Consider the following 19,649-nt stretch of genomic DNA (forward strand, 5'->3'; position numbering starts at 1 on the left):
AAGGTCTTCAGAGTATCAAAAAAGTCAAGAAGAAACAGATTAAGAGCTACCGTTTCCTGCCATTCTTGATTACTGAGTTGTCTTCTATTACCCTGGCATATGGTTTACCTTTTAATAATTAAAAGTCCGTGGTGGCTTTGCCATTATAATTGAGCTAAGTCTGTTCACCAGAGAGTCTTGCTAATGTCAGTTCATTGGCAGATATACCTAATCTCTCTCTGTCCTTTCTAATGAACACCACTGACTTTTGTGCTGCTTTGTTTGGTGGTAGAGAGTGGAGCAGAACTTGATTCCCTTTTGAGAAACTTGGCCCTGTCCACTGTGAGAGAAATCTGGTAACTCATTTCATTGATCATCACATTGATCTCAGGGAGTTCTGTTGACATTGGCATGTAACCTGGCTTCTCATGCAGACAGCAGCCCTCTGCAGCCTGTGGATCTCTGAGAAGCACTCCCAAGTCCTGTGACTGCAGCCACAATTAGAAGCCATGGTCACTTAGTCTCACAGAGTTTTTATTTGCTGAGCGCCCTTGCAATTAAGAACACAAGGTGAGCTAGAATGCCACACTGCTTATAGAATAAGGGCAGTCGTTGAGTAGAAAAAAGAAAGAAGAACCTTTAACTTTTTAACAGACTGTAGAGCATTTTGAGCACTTGGAACAACTCATCATGTTTTAGTGGCATTTGATCGGATCATTACAGCATATGTATATGCTTTTTTTCAGACTTCTTCTCCTTTGTTTTTGTGGTTTGTTGCAAACTAAATTATGTAAAAATGCATTTATCCTTTTCAAAACCACTTCTGGGCAAGGAAAATTCGCAACATTTTTGTGTTTAGAACGGTTATGTGGTTCCTGGGCAAATCAGTGGCGAAAATAATTTCTTAGGGAAGGTAGTAGGCTTTGTGTGGGATTGGCTGCATTGACTTGAGTGTGTATTTTTTCCCCTTGAATTTGTTACTATTTCAGTTTTGTTTATTCACAAATCTATGGAAAATGTCAGTTTAACCTGAGACAAGATTCCTGATGGAAAAACAGAAGTTTTAGTACTTTTAGTTTTGACAATTCTAATTTTCATGCTGCTCAGAATTCATTTTGTGAAATGAAAAATAACCTTGTAAGTAATAGGCACATTTAATCCTGCACCATATGTACCCACAGAGGTCATTTAGATACCTTCTGTTACAGCATCACCTAATGATCATTGACTTGACCTGTAGGTCATGACCTTTTTCCTCTTTTAGGACACCTGTGAAAGATTTCAGATGCTAAAAAGTACGGGTGAAATTGTGATGTCTCCCCAGCCTTCACACTGGTTTTTAGTGTAACATGAGCTTGGAAATATATGAGAATATGTACTGAACAGCTTGCTGGAGTAAAGGGTTCCGTTTATGGTCTGATTTACACAAAAGTCTAGGCTGGAAAAAAGGGGGGATCTGTATAGTGTCTCCACATTTTTAGTTACCATCAGCAAAGACATTACTCTGTTAAGGCACCACATTGAAAAGAAAAAAGGTTTGGAAGTTTTTAAGCTTCTGACCTTATTACTCTGTGTAAAAAATGTCCTTAATCCTCTGATTCTCTGGTTCTTTTCGGTGTTTGAGGCAAGCTTTCAAATACTCCAATTTTTGTTACCTTCTTTGAAGGCTTTATTAAGAGCAATATTAAACACATCTGCAGTGATCACCACAGCGGGATGACATGGGGCCACAGTGCCCATTAAAGCCTCAGCAGTTATCATGATTTGCGTAGCCCTGTATTGTTCTTTAGTGTGTTTTATTTCCTTGCCTCACTCTCATATGTGTGAGGCAAAGTTCTCTCCACTCATGCTCACCACCTCGTGCTTTTGGTGTGCCTTGGTACCCACTTGACATTTCAGTACTCAGGGTCGTAGTGCGTGCTCCATAGCAGGTCCCACTTGAATGACTTGGTCAGCTCACTTTCCCATCTGATAGGTCTTGTAACGCAGTGTTTCTGAACTTCTTTTTTTTTTTTTTTTTTTTTTTTTGCGGTACGCGGGCCTCTCACCGTTGTGGCCTCTCCCGTTGCGGAGCACAGGCTCCAGACGCGCAGGCTCAGCGGCCATGGCTCATGGTCCCAGCCGCTCCGCGGCATGTGGGATCTTCCCGGACTGGGGCACGAACCCGTGTCCCCTCCATCGGCAGGTGGACTCTCAACCACTGCGCCACCAGGGAAGCCCAGCATGCATCTCTTAATCCCATACTCCCAATTTATCCTCACGCCCTTCCCCTTTGGTAACCATAAGTTTGTTTCCTATGTCTGTGAGTCTGTTTCTGTTTTGTAAATAGGTTCATTTGTACTATTTTTTATTTTTATTTTATTTTTATTTTTTTTATTTTTTATTTTTTTTATTTTTTGCGGTATGCGGGCCTCTCACTGTTGTGGGCTCTCCCATTGCGGAGCACAGGCTCCGGACGCGCAGGCTCAGCGGCCATGGCTCACGGGCCCAGCCGCTCCACGGCATGTGGGATCTTCCCGGACCGGGGCACGAACCCATGTCCCCTGCATTGGCAGGCGGACTCTTAACCACTGGGCCACCAGGGAAGCCCTGTACTATTTTTTAGATTCCACATGTAAGTGATATATAATATTTGTCTTTTTCTGTCTGACTTACTTAGTGTGATATTCTTTTGTCCATCCATGTTGCTGCAAATGGCATTATTTCATTCTTTTTATGGCTGAGTAGTATTCCACTGAATTTATATGTCACATCTTCTTTATCCATTCATCTGTTGATGGACATGTAGGTTGCTTCCATGTCTTGGCTATTGTAAATAGTGCTGCTGTGAACATTGGGGCACATGTATCTTTTTGAATTAGAGCTTTCATCTTTTCTGGATATATGCCTAGGAGTGGGATTGCTGGATTATGTGGTAATTCTATTTTTAGTTTTTTAAGAAACCTCCATACTGTTTTCCATAGTGGCTGCACCAATTTATATTCCCACAATATGACAGTGTAGGAGGGTTCCCTTTTCTCCACACTCTCTCCAACATTTGTTATTTGTAGACTTTTTGATGATGGCCATTCTGACCGGTGTGAGGTGATACCTCATTGTAGTTTTGATTTGCATTTCTCTGCTAATTAGCAATGTTGAGCATCTTTTCATGTGCCTGTTGGCCATCTGTATGTCTTCTTTGGAGAAGTGTCTATTTAGGTCTTCTGCCCATTTTTTGTTTGGGTTATTCATTTTTTTTTTGTTTTTGTTGTTATTGAGTTGCATGAGCTTTTTGTATATATTGGAAATTAATCCCTTGTCAGTCACATTGTTTGCAAATATTTTCTCCCAGTCTGTAGGTTGTCTTTTCATTTTGTCTATGGTTTCCTTTGCTGTGCAAAGGCTTCTAAGTTCGATTAGGTCCCATTTGTTTATTTTTGCTTTTGTTTCCATTACTCTAGGAGATGGATCCAAAAAATACTGCTGGAATTTATGTCAGAGTGTTCTGCCTATGTTTTCCTCTAGGAGTTTTATAGTATCCAGTTTTACATTTTGGTCTTTAATCCATTTTGAGTTTATTTTTGTATATGGTGTTAGAGAATGTTCTAATTTAATTGTTTTAACGTAGCTGTCCAGTTTTCTCAGTGTCACTTACTGAAGAGACTGTCTTTTCTCCATTGTGTGTTTTTGCCTCCTTTATTAAATATTAATTGACTGTAGGTGTGTGAGTTTATTTCTGGGGTCTCTGTGCTGTTCCATTGATCCATATGTCTGTTTTTGTGGTAGCACCACGCTGTTTTGTTTACTGTAGCTTTGTGTTATTGTCTGAATGCACTACTCAGTTCTGATCTTACATATGTAGGTTTGGTTTGCCTCAGGGAGGAGCACCTTTACACACTGGCAGCACCCTGGTTTTGGCACACTGGTGCACTGCAGCGACTGCTCTCCTCTGAATTCCTAGAGAATGATGTGTTCTGGTGCACTAAATATTAACCCCCTAAACAGTCAATTCAGCTTTAATCCAGAAGGATTAAAAGGATGGATGGGTGGAGAGAAAAAGAGGTACACATATTGAATACATCTCTAGGTAGGGTTGATAAATAAGTGCTCCTATCTGAAAAATGTGCTTTTCCCCTTGAGGTATTCACATTTAGTATTTCCTTTTCTTTCAAGGTGTAGGACGAGGGCAATAATTTTTACCCCCCCACCTTTTTTTGAGAATTGATGGAAGAAACTCCTATAATGTAAACGCCATTTTATTAACTTTTTAAAATCTTGAAACAGTTACAAGCTTATTAAAACAGGTGCAGGACAAAAAACTTTCCTGAACTGTTTGAGAATAAATTGCCAGCCTGTACCCCTTAATACATTAGTGTGTATTTCTTACAAACAGGGACATTGTCCTACATAACCAAAATATAATCGTCAAAACCAGGAAAATATTATTCACGTTAATGTTAACCCCATCTAATCCTTTTACCCTGGGCAAGTTTTATCAGTTATCCTTTATATCAAAGAATCACTTATTGCCTTTAGCTGTCATGTCTCATTAGCCTCCTTCTGGAGAGTTATAGAATAGTCTCTCCTTGACTTTCATGACCCTGACACTTTTGGAGATTATAGGCCAGTTATTTTGTAGTGTGTTCCTCAATTTGGGGTTGTCTAGATTCAACTTAGGCAACTTTGCAGGAATGTTGCAGAAGTAACGCTCTCTTCTCAGTGCATCCTGTCAGTGGCACCCGATTTCCACTTATAGCTGATAATGTTCACTTAATCACCTGATCAAACTAGTGTCTGCTAGGCTTCTTTACTGTCAAGTTACTCGTTTCTCCATTATCATCATAAACATTTTGTGGGCAGGAGCTTTGAAATCATGCAAATGTTCCATTCCTAATCAGTCCTCCTATTTATCTATCTTAGTATGGATTCATTATTTTCTGTTTTATTCAGTGTATCTTAATCCATTATTCTGATTCTCACGTTGTCCTCACTTTGGCCAGTGGGAGTCCCTTCAAGCTGGCTTCTGTATCCTTTTAACATGTTCCTATTATTCTTTATTATTGTTAGCACTCTCTTGCTTTGGGCACAAGAAGATATTCAAGGCTTATCTTGATCTTTCCATTGTCCCATTTCTCCATCCTGGTTCCTTTTAGTGGGGAATGGTGTCTACAAGTCAAGATGTAGGGTTCTAGTTGCACACAGACACATACATATACTAACTTACTCCTGTATCTATACATATTTTAAAGACCATAAGCCCCCAGCAATACCTCCATTCCAGTCCAACACCTTAGGGTTCATTCCAGTTTTCTCCCCTTCTGTATTTGTACCTCACTTCTCCAACAGTGAGGAACCTGGTTCCCGTGATTCATAATTTATCCACTTACTTGCTCATTGCTCCTGTTGGTAACTAAACTCCATCTTGTCCCCTGCGTGTCTGCCCTGCCCATCACTCACTCTCAGTCTCTGACTGCCCCCTCGGGGCTGTTCCCCTCTCACCTGTGCATGCCCTCCCTGCCCCCTTTAGCTCTGACACCCAGTGCCCACACTTGAGTGAGAGGATTTCTTCTTTCCTCAGCCCCTTTAGGGCTGGATTGTTCTGGAAGGGAAGGAGAAGACTTTTTAAGTCTTGAGAAGCTTTTATTGGTAGGGAGGTTCTTACTAAAATGAAAGGGAGAAAATAGTTGTATATGGTGATGCTTTTTTGGATGTGGGTGATAATATAGGAAATATATTTCTGGGCTCATCTTATATAGTTTCTGCCTCAGACCTGGAATCAGCTATATTGCCAAGTGGCCCTGGTTCCTTTTAGTGAGAAATCAAATTTAGATCACAGTCTAGGTGCTAAGGTTGCTCATTGCTACTGAGTGAGTCATTGTTTCTAGGACTTTTTGGTACGCAGAGGAAAACCTTTTTAAAAAAAAAATTTTTTTTTTTTAAAGAAAAGCCTTGAGTTCATATGGGTAGTTCCAATTTATATTCAGGATTAGAGGATTTTTACTTAATATGTTTGTCTTTATAGTTAGCTCTTTTTCTTTACATTGAAAATCTTGGTTCCTAATGAATTTACATTATTACCTATTTATCCATCTTTGTTTCAAAATATCAATATTATTGCTAATAACATGATTGTTAGAAACAGTTTAGGCTTTATCTTCAGTTCTTTTTGTACTTAGAAAATATTCTACAAAATAAAGTACATTTTGACCAACATATTCCCAGTATTTCTTTTTATCAGGCAAGACTGTAGAAGCCTTAAATAACTAATGCTTGCACTGATGTTTTAAAGTATTATATTAATTCACAGTCTGCTTTGTTTAAAAATTAGAAATGCATATTTTACTGTGGACTTTGGGGCAGTGGGGAGGCAGAACCTTAATCGAACATACATTAGGTATCTGTCTTCTCTGGAGTTTCTTTCATCTGCCAGCACATTCCTTCCCTCCCCGTTATGCTGCCTTTAGAGAGACAGTCTTCAGTATATTACAGCATTGCAGGAATCCCACAGATTGACATTCATTTAAAGCATTCCTGCTACTTTTATATAAATGATAGGCAGACCATCTGACTTCATTGAGGTCCCAGTTGTGGTTTTGATCTTGATGGATTATTTTACTTTACATTAGTGTTCAGTAGCTGTGGCCTAATCTCCACCTGCTTGAGAAATAAATGCCAGTAGTCACTTGGGTGACGTGGGCAACCCATCCCCCTCCTGGAAATACCTCTGAGCACCTGCTGGCCCTGGTGGGTCGTGGGTCAGGAACGTTGTCTTCCTGCCGAGGGTTCTTCTAGGCCAAATAGGCCACATACAGGGCCGGCAGCTCGCCTTCAGACCCCAGCCCTCCACACTTGCAGCCTTTGCGTCTTAGTTGTTCCTTCTTCCGCTACTCCCCCTTCAGAACCCTGTACTCTCATTGTTCCCATTTTACCCTTTAAAAAAAAATTTCTTTTCAGGAAAGCATCTGACTTGAAGTTCAGTTGATACATATCAGTGTGAACTTAAGAGATGCTTTAATTTTTGGCATTCTTTCTCATTGTGAAAGGAGAAAAATTTGGTCCCTTTATGAAAATGTCAGGTTATTAGCTTTAAAAAGGGTGGGGCAAATTTAGTGGAATGGAAAATCCTTTCCATCTTCTGAAACCACACCCAGTTGACAGACACACACACACACCTCCTTATGTGAAAAGAGCATGTTTGGAAGAGGTGAAAGAAGAAACGTGGGAAACAGCAACATGGCCCAGTATATTAGCAAATAGGTAGACATTAATTACCTGCCTTTCTTTAAACAATAAACCGTGCGACTGTAGTTACAATAATTTTATTTCTTTTGAATGATGTTGAAGCCAGCCCATAAAGAGTAAACAGTTGAGCAGAAATATCAGATAAAATGCCTTGCTCTAAATGTCTCCAGAACTTCCTGTTGTCTGTTCTGTGAGACCTGTTTTGATGTGTCCAATATTCATCAGTAGCTGTTAAATATTTTATCAATGTTGTTTTCGCAGCCACTACACTTTGACACTCTTCTTCCAGAAGGGAAGGGTTTCTGCTTATTCTCTTAATCCCTAAAGGCCCCTAGCTTGTTTGTGAATTGCATTCTCTGAACAAAGATCTCCTTTTGGAATTATTTTCCTGGGCTGCATTGATGCTTTTTTTTTTTTTCCCCCCACCAGTGGAACTGAAAAAAAAGGTAGTAAGTAGTTGGTACTATGCAAGGGCAAATTTTTAAAAAATCAGTGTTGTACAAAATAAGATCAGTATAATCTTACATTAAGTTTGTGGTTGGTTGGTACTACCATTGCTAGAAGTCCACTGTTTAACATTTTGATATGTAATTGAACTATACAATAATTGGCATTGTTTTACTTGTGTGGTACTATCTTTGGCAAAAGGAAGAAACCAAAAAAGAGCAACAAGTAACATACATGTTACAGGAGCCCTATTTATAACAGTGGATAATTGGAAACAACTCCAACATAAAATACTTAAAGAACAATTTGGCAAACTACTACATACAAATATAATGGCATATAATAAACGTGAATTATAAACTAAGTTGAAAAAGCAGATGTTAAGATGGTAGAGACTCTAATTAAAATGATAGGGAAGAATACATTTTGTTGAGCCCTAGGAGGCATGATCAACTGTGATGTAGTAACCGTAACTCTTGTGTGTTGGGTCAGGTCCTTCTGTTGTGTTAGCCCATGTGATTTAGGACTTAATCCCTTTATGCCAGTTTCTTCATCTGTAAAATGGGGATGATAATGTCTGTCCTGTCTGTACCACAGGGTTGTTGGGAGAGGCAGATATAAGAAGTTGGGACAGCATTTTGGAACGGGTGATCACTCTCCAGAGTACCCTCTGGGTAGATACTAGGTCTGCCCTTCAGAAAATCAGCATTGGATAAAAGAGTCACAGATTGGGGTTCAAGAAGGAACTGGGTTCTCAGCTCTGCTGTTACCTGGCTGTATGGTTTTCTTAACCTCTTTGGTATCCATTTTCTCATATTAGAAATAAAGGCATGGACAAAATCACTGCCAGGGTCATTTCTAGTTTGAAGATTCTGCAGGAGTTTAAATGGTTCAGAAGCAGTCTCTGCCTGAGGGTCTAATGTAGCAGCTCTTTTTCTTCACCCTTTTAGGTGGTGTCATTGTGGTGCTTATTTATCTGTTTAAATTATTCCAGTCTTGTTTCAGGAATCTGGAACTTATTCTTTAAGGATGCCTGTGTTATATGGGATTTTTTAAAATGTAGTTCTGTCTTCCCTGGAAAGCTCTAGGTTTTGTCTATATCATGTTGTGTTAATAATATTGTAGAGCATACTTGGTTATGTCCAAAGGCTAGAGGTTGTCAGTCTTTTTTTAAAGGTTTTGTTTATTTAATTTTAAACCAGAGGAGGTTTGCAAACATGAAATGGACAGCTTGACCAAAAGTTTGAAAACACCATTCCCTAGGCCTTCTGTGCCTTGGGGCCACACACAGAGGTGGTCACTCTCTGGCCTATGCTATTGCTTGCCTCGGGCAAGTCCCCTAATCTCCTTGTGCTTCACTTTTTCCATCTGTAACTTGCCTGTCCTTGGGGCTTGGCCAGGGCTGCACTGGGACCAAGTCACTCCCTTTACTGGGGATGAAAGGAGATGAGTAGAAAGCAACATACTTTGTTTTCACAATCTCATTATTCTCTTCTTTGTCTTCTACACTCCCTACTTGTCTGCTGAAGTTTAATTCTGAAACTACAGCACATCTATGATAATGACATGTTTGAGGTTATGTTTATTCCATGCTGGCCAAAGGTCTCAGTTGAGTAAGTTAACTAATTGTGAAATTACAGATGCAATCTCAAACACTCAACATTTCCATTCTTTCCTTTAATTAGCCCTAGAATAGTCTCTTTATTGTTGTTGTTTTATTATTTTACTATAACTGTGGAGAAAGTATTGATAATAAATTGCTTATATTTGGTTGGAGAAATTGTCCTTTAAAGGTTTTTATCAGATGAAAGACTGGGAAAGACCCATTTTATTGACCCAGGAAGGCAGGATGATGATCCATACCTTTTATTTTTGAGTTGTTATTCTATATCTGTCCTGTGAACATTTAAGAAATGTGAAAATTTGGGAGGAAATGATTCAAGTGCCAGACAAATGTAGGATGGTGGCATTATTTTGGAATAGGAATTTTCAAAACAAGCCAATAGACAGGGCACTTGTTAACCTAGAGTTAAAAATCCTTTGGTTTTACACAAATTAATTTGAGACGGATTTAAAATTGCAGCTAGATGTATCATGTTTAAGTTCTCCTAATTTTTTTTTTAAATATAAACCTTCAGGGCATGTATTGCTTTTTTTTAATAAATTTATTTATTTGTTTGTTTTTATTTTTGGCCGTGTTGGGTCTTTGTTGCTGCGTGGGCTTTCTCTAATGGCGGCGAGTGGGGGCTACTCTTCGTTGTGGTGCGCGGGCTTCTCATTGCGGTGGCTTCTCTTGTTGCGGAGCACCGGCTCTAGGCGTGCGGGCTCAGTAGTTGTGGCTCTTGGGCTCTAGAGCACAGGCTCAGTAGTTGTGGTGCACGGGCTTAGTCGCTCTGCGGCATGTGGGATCTCCCCGGACCAGGGCTCGAACCCGTGTCCCCTGCATTGGCAGGCAGATTCTTAGCCACTGTGCCACCAGGGAAGCCCCTCTCCTAACATTCTTGATCCTCTTCAGGTTATGAAATATGAGTATGTGTGTATGAGAGACAGATAGTTAAGGTCAGACTTTAAAATAGGTCCTAAGGGCTTCCTCCCGTGAGCGCAGGCTCCCTCTGAGTCCGTGCAGTGGGTGTAGGTGGGCCCGGTGCTCCTCTCTCGTCCAGTGGCCTCCACGTGAAGGGTTAATGAAGTCTGCAGGTGTGTTGGGATTAGCACTGTAAAGTTGTGTAAGGGGGTTTTCTTTCTTTTGATCTTCAGAAAGGGATGAAAGAGAGCCATTAAACTCAAGGGATTAGGTCCCCTCTCTTTAAAGACTTTAGGTACCATAAATATTCCACTTCAGATATAAGGTGAAGACTTGTATATATCTGGGGGAAAATGGGTGTTTTATATTACCAGTTGGAAATTATTCAGTCTCCATTTACAAATTAAATGGTCTTTGCAGAGAACTTCTCTTCCAACCCGGAGTGTACTAAGATCTGGAAACAATGTGTGTGTTTATATCGTGGTAGTTGTGCCAGTTTTTCCTCCTCATATTCCTAAACCTTTTCGTTTTATAAGTTCTTGTCTTATCTACATTGTGCCTTTTCCACCCTGGGTGCTCCCTCATTCCACTGAGGCACTCCAAAACTCCTGGTTCTAAAACTTAGAGAACAACCACCCTTAAGAATGATACCCCGCTCACATGTTATAAGTGTGTGGTCGGAGTTTTTTGGGTTTTTTTAAAGCCCTATATATTTTTTTCCTTTAAATTAACATTATTTAGAAAAGGAAAGTGAGGTTGATGTGCTGGTGGCATAGTTAGTTATGGTTACTACAATTTCAGAAAGTGGTAGGAGACCAGAAGAAAGTCCTGCGTGGGAAATTATCATTGCAGCCCCATTCTACTCTTGGCCGGTCACCTACTCTGTCAGTTTCACTCCAGAATGGAACAGTGGGTTTTATTTTTTTTTTTTTCCCTTTGTGTGATTTCCTAGGAAGGGTTACTGGACGGAGGAATGGATAATTTTATATGTATCTAATTGTATTAGAATTAGGGCCTCGGGGGAGGAAAGGATAGGGTTTGGGTAGAGGCCAGCCCTAGAGTCAGCCTATTAAGTGATTATTCCTTCCTCCCACCCCATAATACATCATCAGTCATTTAGAACAGATTTAAAACACATTCTGTTGGCCCAGTGGCTTACTATATTTATATAATTCTGCATTTTGTGTTTCGTCCCTGAATTTGGGGACTTATATGTGGTTATTTTTATTAAAGCTCATGATGATAGCTTCTATTATTGGCCATGATGTATGGGATACACTGACATTCCTTTTCCAGTGTTCCCCACCCTCCTTTTAATTTTGTTCTTTTTATTATGGAAAATTTGATAAAGTACCAGACTGAAGGCAGTTACAGTATGTGGATTTGAACCCCAAAGTATGTATTAGTAATGTGAAGAAAGGGAAAAGTAAAATTGTATGAGTGGGTGATTTTTAGAGATGGATTAAATAAAATACCAAATGAATTAGTTGAAAATAGTCAATGGCAGGGGTTTTAAAGATTAAGGAATTAAGCCTTATGCTTGATAACACCATGGAGCTTTCAGATTAAGGGTCTGCTCAGTTACCGCCTTAAGCTTCTACTTCCGATGCTTCACAAAATTATAGGAATAACTCTATGTGTAAAGCTTATCCAAACTTTGGGCCTATAATATTACTCCAAAAGAAGGACGGGGGCAAAAAGAAACTGTGAAAGGTGTTTGGCAACGAGCAAGAGAGGGAGCTCACAAACTCTTTGAAGGTCAATTAGCCAGAAAATGTGCTAAAGACTGGGTGCTGTGCTGGATTACGGGCCCAAGAATTGCCCCCAAGGTCCTCAAAGTGGTCCTGCCGTTTGAGCACAGAGAGACAATTATAGACCTTGAGGAGATGCTACAAAAGCTTTCATTAAGGGACTTACTTACACCCCACTAAGTTCTGGAAATTAAATTCTTGTTTGTGCTTCACTGATGTTTCTTTTGTCTGGGTTTCCACATGTACTTCAACAGAGGACACTATTTTTCCCAAGTCTGTTTTCCGTTCGAAGCCATTTTGCTGTGACGGATACCAGCAAAGCTGAAGGTTTAAACGGTATAAGGAGCTAGGTAGAAAAGTGGGCTGAGAGGCTTTTTGCTGGAGAGTGTTTTGGGCACAGGTTGAAAATTGTCGTCTTTATGTACCTTGGTACAACAGTCAACCAGAACTCTGTTTGGGCCTACATGCGTGATTAAAAGAAAAAGAAGGTACTTTGTAGAATTTGAATTTTAGAAATCCCATTCACAACGCACCATGATTTCCCTTGAATTGGCAGCGTTATGACTCTGGACACAGCAGGGTGCTTTTCTCCAGAAATACTTCTGTTTGCTAATGAGAGAAAAGTAGCCTCTGGCTACCATCCGGGTCTGATGTTTTGTAAGCCTAGACCCATATTTAGGTTCCATTCAGATGTGACTTCTTTTACTTCTGGAAAGACTCTGATTTAAGTTGCCTTGGTCCTAACTAGAGCATTGTGATCGCATTGATGTGCTGAGCTCCCCTCCTGCTGATGGAGGACATGCTCTCATCTTTGAACTCGGGCCTAATTGCTGCCTTAGTGGGGTGTGTTCCCTTTTTTTTTTGTTAGTGAAGCAATTCTCTTTCTCTTACCTGCCCTTCTTTGAAGCCATTCACTTCTGTCTGCAAAGTTTGGTTCGAACCATAAAGATTTTTAAAAAGCACTGAGAAATGCTTATGTTCTAGTAACTTAAAATTGTCTTTCAGTATTTCTAGTTCACATACAACATCAGTCAAGTGGTACGGTTGCTCTCTGTACCCGTTACAAACTTGAAGGCACTTCTGTGTGCCTCTCAATTTATGTCTGAAGAAGAGACCTTTAGCCTTGCTCTAACTCAACAGAGGCATCCATCAAAAAATCTTAAGACCTTGTAGAAATGAAAAATGGCAAGAAAGTTAAAATCGTCATCACAGGTTAAAATGTGCAGTTTTCGGCAAAGTGGAGTTTCTACAGAAGACGCATTATTGGGCTTCATTTTCACATGTGGATGGGGAGGGGAGCGTTAGCATCGGATGAGAGGACAGAGGACCCCTTTGGTGCCTGCTTCACTGGGAAGCAGCTCCTCTGTGGGGAGGGCCTCTGACCCGGGGCAGTTGAGGATGCTGTAGTGACTGGGAAGGGTCTGTGCTGGGCTGAGAGCTTTTGATACTTGTGTCATTTAGAATGTTCCCACACCTGGATATGTTTTAAATAATGCATAATACGAATTTCAGTTCTTTTTGCTTTTCTTTGGAAAGGGAGAAAATTCTATTTAATGGTATGAATATTTTTGTTTGACCAAGTATTTAGCTGGTTAGTGAGCTTCAGCAAAGTTTGGTGCCAACTTCTGGAGAGAGGTCCAGCTGGCATTATCGTGCTTGCTAGCTGAAGAAGAACGTGACTGAATTTTGCTAAAAAAGCTCTGATTAAAAAAGTTGCTTTATGATGTAAAAATTCTAAGTTCTTATCTCTTAGGCTTTATTTTGCTAACACCGTCAGAGCTAGCACATCTGGCTTAGATTCTAACATAGTTTGGTTTTATGCTTCAGTTAAAATGAATCCAATCAAATTGGAATTTGAAGGCAGATAAAAAGGAAGGATTTGGGTACGGTGAGGATTCTTAAACAGAGCAAGGTTGTCAGGGAGGTTCTTGCAAACTTCCGCTCTGAATGGCCTTTAAAAATAATCTGGGTCTTTTTCAGACAGTGTAGTTTATTCAGATGTAATTCTGTACAAGGGGTGCCAGGGGTGATGGAATAAATGACTTTGGGGCAGCCCTTTCAGCTCTGATTCTTGGTTATACCACTTACCACCAACACCTTTACAGACTTGTCATGTGAATATTTATTTGGTGGGAGATGGGGGTGGTCTTTTTCTGGGGGGGCTCACTGTACGGCATGCAGGATCTTAGTTCCCTGACCAGGCATTGAACCCATGCCCCCTGCATTGGGAGCACGGAGTCTTAACCACTGGACCGCCAGGGAGTACAACTTATGTGGTTTTTTTTTTTTGGTCTGGTTTTATCTTTTAAGTTAGGTTTTTTATTTTGACAGACATAAAACATGCCATCTTTCTCAGATTTAGCAATATTTGTCTCTCTCTTAGGCTATACATCATCGATGCAGTATGGCTTCTGTATTATTTTATTTGATCCCTCTCTCCAAGTGTGGATTAATGCACATAGCCAAACAATTCTGAACTTCAAATGCAGTTCACTGAAATTTTGGCTTTAATAGTGAAGCAGAATTATTTAGTTTGGGGGCATGTGAGAAACAGGCCACGTTATAGTTCAACCAGGTTGCTTTGGGGTTATTTAAGAATGACAGTTAAAAATATTTTTCAGGAAAACATCCTCTGTAGAGTCATCCTGTGTCTCTGTGGTGTGGCTGGTGCTGACTTAATGGGAGCGCGCGCGCACACACACACTACCAGTTCTGTGTTTCTTCCTTATGCTGACCTTGGAGCCATTAGTAGAGACTCAGAAGTTTACTCTTTCATAAATAATGCACTCACTCTGAAATGGCGGGCTGGAGGCTTGTGGCTCAGCATTTTATAGTTCACGCCAGTAGATGTTTTGGTTGAATCAGTCAGGAGCTGTGGACCTAATCCCTTTACAAGTTGGTGATGAGAGAAATGAGTCAGCATTGGTTTTAACCTCAGTAGAGTATGGAGCGTTGATGCATCCCTGTGGCACTGGTAACTTAGTGACTATGCAGTGGGCCTGTACGTTTGTCTGCTTGCTTGTTTTTAGCTGTTTAAACCTCAAGAACTGTTACTGGGTTAGTAAGCCATATCCATGCCTTGGCACCCAGATGGCGAGGGAACCTTCTCCCTGTCTTGAGTAAATCAGAGGTCAACCCAGCCTTGTTCTGGGGCTAGCCTTTGCTGTGGGTTTACAGTAGATGTGCCAAAACTGCTTAGGAAGTTCTCTTTCCCACAGGAATGTGGGTCACGTTCTGGTACAAGGCCTACGCCTGCCGGTGACAGTGCAGCTCGTGTTTCTCTATGGAATGAGGTAGAAAAGAGTGATGTTTTGAATAGTACATGAATTCGGTGTATGCTTTTAATCCAGCAAGTATTACTATGGAAAAACCTGTTTCAAAACAGGTTCTTCCCAGGCAAGGTCGTTGGTTGTACATTTCATTTTTCCCTTTGTCCTCTTCAGAGCAGTTCCGCGTCGGCACACTTCCCAAGTCTTCTCCCACCTCTGGTCCTTCAGCCTCCTTTTCTTCATCCTGCCTGGACTGCTGTGATAAACACAGGGCCCTGATTTTCATATTTGCCCCTAACCTTTTCTTATGAGTGTCTTCGTGTAATAGCAAATGCTTCTTTTTAACATCTTTATTGGAGTATAATTGCTTTACAATGGTGTGTTAGTTTCTTGCTTTATAACAAAGTGAATCAGCTATATGTATACATATAGCCCCATATCTCTTCCCTCTTGCGTCTTCCTCCCTCCCTCCCACCCTCCTTATCTCACCCCTCTAGGTGGTCACGAAGCAGAGAGCTGATCTCCCTGTGCTATGCGGCTGCTTCCCACGAGCTGTCTCAAATGCTTCTTTTTAAGACCAGAAAGTGTGAGGGAGCAGTCTTATTTCATGGCCAGTAGTTTAAAGAAGAATAGTTATTTTTAAAGTAGATGAGTGAGCTCTCAACGTTAAATGTCTATTGACAGTTTTTTCAGGAGAAACGTTGATTTTTCTCTCCCTGTTTTTCAGGCCCTGCATTCTTCCCCGGGCGATGTGCTGAGATCTTTGCCCGGGGTCAGAGCATCGGGAAGCTGGGGGTCCTCCATCCTGATGTTATCACCAGATTCGAGCTGACCATGCCGTGCTCCTGCGTGGAAATCAACATTGAGCCGTTTTTGTGAAGATGGGTCTCGTGTGGTTCTCGCCCCGAGGGTCCCTCTCTCCTCCCAGGTGCCCTGTAGTTGTCCCCACAGTCAGTAAGTCCACTTGTGCTTGTGCGTTAATGTTGAATAAAGTAGAAAGCAGTGTCTGGCTCCGTGGGTGGTACTGCCATCCCTGCATCAGGCCAGCTTGTACTGCACAAATGCGGCATCTGCTTGTCCATGAGAGCCCAGTGGGGGGCCAGGAGCTGTTCTGAGAAACAGAGAAGCTCTCCACACATCAGAGCCTCTCACCGTCACCATCACGTCTTCAGGACAGAATCCTGTTCTTTTCCCTGATGAAACGAGATAGCTGATTAGAGCACACGTACGAGATTAACTAAGAACTTTTTGTCCCTATTTTCTACGTTTGATGCATGTTCATCACTGGGAAACAGTAACAGCATTTTTAGAAAACTTTTAAGAATCAGTGATGGTCTAATAGTTGCAGCCTTTGAAGTCATCTTAAAGTGAAAGAAAAATGCACACGTATTCAGTATATTTGAGGGTGCATCGGTATTGGCTACTCTGTGATACTCAGAGATGGGGTTTGTGGACACACAGCACAGATTCATTCTGCTAGAAGAGTTAAAAGGGACACACGGGTACCAGTGCACTATGAACGTTAGGAAACAATGAACTTATTTTTGCCCTAGGCCATACATTTTATTGTTGTCACTGTTATAAAATCATGGTTTTAAATAATTAATAGAGCTACTAGTCTCTGTCTTATTTTATAGGGAGGTATTAGGTCTCTCCTCTGAAGCTAAGCTTCTGCCAGTCGGCCTTGTCTTAACCTCCTAATTTACTTTAATACTTTGGTCTAGAATCCTCCAGTAGGTACCATGTATTGAAAAAAGCTGGGTGTAATGTTTGAGAAAAGTTCTCGGTTACTGTTGAGATGATATGAAACACAGTAAATTGTAAAACAACTTCAAAGTAAGTCCCTGTAGAAATAGCTAGTAAGGATAGACAAGAATTATGTTTATGGAGCTTTTGCTGCACCTAATACTAAGACTATATTACTACCTTGAATCAGGGCAGCAATGTCCAGCTTAGCAAGATTTGTGAACGTACAGACTGCCATCTCTTCCTTCCCAATCCCATTGTAAGCTGATCCTTACATTTCAGTAATGAAGTGAGATACGCCCATTAAAAATAATGCTTGTCAAAAGGTTTGTGTCCAGCATTCATAAAGATTTCTTATAACTTAAGACAACCCAGTTTTTAAAAAACGGACAAAAGATGTGAACAGACATTTCCCAAAAGAAGATAAATGAAATAAGCACATGAAAAGATGCTCAACATCGTTAGTCATCAGGGAAATGCAAATAAAAAAAATATGAATTAAAATGGCTAAAATTAAAAAGACTGACTATATACCAAGTGTTGGTGAGACTGGAACTTTCATGTGTGGCTGGTGGGAATGTAAAGTGATATGGCCACTTTGGAAAATAGTTTTGCAATATGTTAAATCATGAAACATACATCTGCCATCTAGACATTCTACTCCTAGGTTTACTCTACTCATATGGCCATACAAAGATTTTTATGCAAATGTTCCCAGCAGTGTTATTCAAACAGATGAATGGATAAACAAGTTATAGTATATCTATACTATGGAATGCTTCTCAGCCAAAAAAAAAAAAACAAAACTACTGATACTCAGAACAACATGAGTGAATCTCAAAACACTACACTAAGTAAAAGAAGCCAGACACAAGACTGGTGTCACACAAGTGATTCCATTTATATGAAGTTCTAGAAAAGTCAGAGGCAGATTGATTGGCTAGCTAGAGCCTGTGGAAGGGAAATTGACTGCAGAGAGTTAAGAGGAAACTCTTTGGGGTGATGGAAATATCTATACCTTAATTAAGGAGGTAGTTAAGATGTAGGTTACACCTCAGTAACGCTGGGAGAGAAAAATTAATGCAACATGTTGTATTTTAATACGAACACCAGCAGATGCACACATAGGGTAAAAGAGCATGAATTTTAGAATCGGCATGTCTGCGCATGATGGCTTACTGGTCCACTACCATTAGTGAGACATCCTCCGCTAGTTTCAAGTTCGCTATGATTGAAATCAGGGTTTGTGAGTCATGTGATAGCCATTGTTGAAGTGGGTGGAGCCATTAGTTCTGTTAGCAGCCAGCCACCTGGATAATTTTTGGATGGTCAGAAACAACTTGTAATGAAAAACCCAGTGATACCTAACTGTATATCCCAGCATGAAAGGGGAAAGATCAACTCCATCCATCATGTGGAGGTTTCTGCCCTCTGAAGCAGGAAACAGCAGGAAGAATAACAATATCGGGTACATGAGAAGAAGAAGAAATGAACCTTCGGCTTATGAGTGGAGGCTCCACAGCCAGATCGTCTTACACTCGTCCCCGTGAGGCATTTGAACTGGAGCCAGAGCAGTCTGTGGGCACTGCCTGCCAGAAAGCTTTTACTGGAGAAGACACACCTATGTAGTAAAAACTGGGAGCCCTCGTATTAAAAGAGAAATTAGATATAATTGATTCCTGTTCTAGCTTACAGATAACTTCTACAGCCTGACATTCCTGCATTACTCTTCAGTTTATAAAGTATTTTCACATGTGATTTTGTCTCAACATTTTAATTTCTTGGTTTAACAATTGTAGGAGGGAGTTAGAATAGGGATCCTCCCTGACTTATAGGATGAGAACAATTGACAGAGAGATTCATAATGTGCCCAGAAGTCACATGGCTAAAAAGTGGGTTTGTGACACCTAGTAAGAGTGACATAGAGCCCATGGATCACTCAATGTTTTGCGTCATTTACCTACTTACCCAAATGTTGAGGTTTTCTCTTTTTTACCAGTTTTGTTTTTTATATATAAAATACTAAAAAACACAAAAAATTAAAACTTCACTACTTTAAAAAATTGTACAAAGTAAGACCATCCCAACCTAATTTACCCTTCCTCCCACAATCCTCTAAAGTAACTAACCATTGTTAACAGTTCATGTGGTTTCTGACATTTTCCTTAGTTTAGACAGTCAGACCCATACACATGCTCACAGTTTTGGGGTCATGCTTTACTTACTGGTTTGCAGTAAGTTTGGGTTTCTATTTTCTATAGTGTATATCATGACATTTCACTTAATGTGTCCCATTTTTCCAGGCCAGTACCTTTAGACCTACCTACCTTTTAAATGATACAAAATCCTATTGCATGGATGTCCATAATTCGTTCAGCTGTTCCTCTGTTGATGAACCTTCTGTTGTTGCCAACTCTGCAATTACAAAGAGTGCTCCAGTGGACTTCCATATGCCTCCCCCTAAAATAGCACTGGCTTAGGGACCATGAAAAACCATCCCTAAAGATGCAAGACTATAACTATCCACATTTGGTATTGTCTTAGATATTTGAATACCACACTGGAATATCTTAGATATTTCTTAGATGTGACTTTTGTTCTTGAGCAGTATATAATCTCAGTATGTTAGATTTCTCAATGCAGGGCATATGAAATTCTGCTATTACCTTTTACATAGCAGTAGCCTAACTAGGAACCAGCTCGCCTAGCCAC

At 40.4% G+C, this 19,649-nt stretch overlaps 1 protein-coding gene across 4 annotated transcripts in view; it reads left to right on the forward strand.

The window, feature by feature from the left end:
- The window catches only part of FARSB (phenylalanyl-tRNA synthetase subunit beta), a gene marked incomplete at its 5' end in the record, with an annotated part of 72,701 nt that extends 55,323 nt beyond the window's left edge, over positions 1–17,378 (forward strand). For all 4 annotated transcript variants that reach the window (XM_079709754.1, XM_079709757.1, XM_079709755.1 and 1 more), the window contains one exon: positions 15,919–17,378. In XM_079709754.1, the coding sequence (XP_079565880.1) occupies positions 15,919–16,070 (152 nt within the window). In that variant the 3' untranslated portion in view covers positions 16,071–17,378. The remainder of the gene's footprint in view (positions 1–15,918) is intronic.
- Between the last annotated feature and the right edge of the window lie 2,271 nt (positions 17,379–19,649).

Source organism: Hyperoodon ampullatus, assembly GCF_949752795.1.
Source record: "Hyperoodon ampullatus genome assembly, chromosome: 8".
Lineage (NCBI taxonomy): Eukaryota > Metazoa > Chordata > Mammalia > Artiodactyla > Ziphiidae > Hyperoodon > Hyperoodon ampullatus.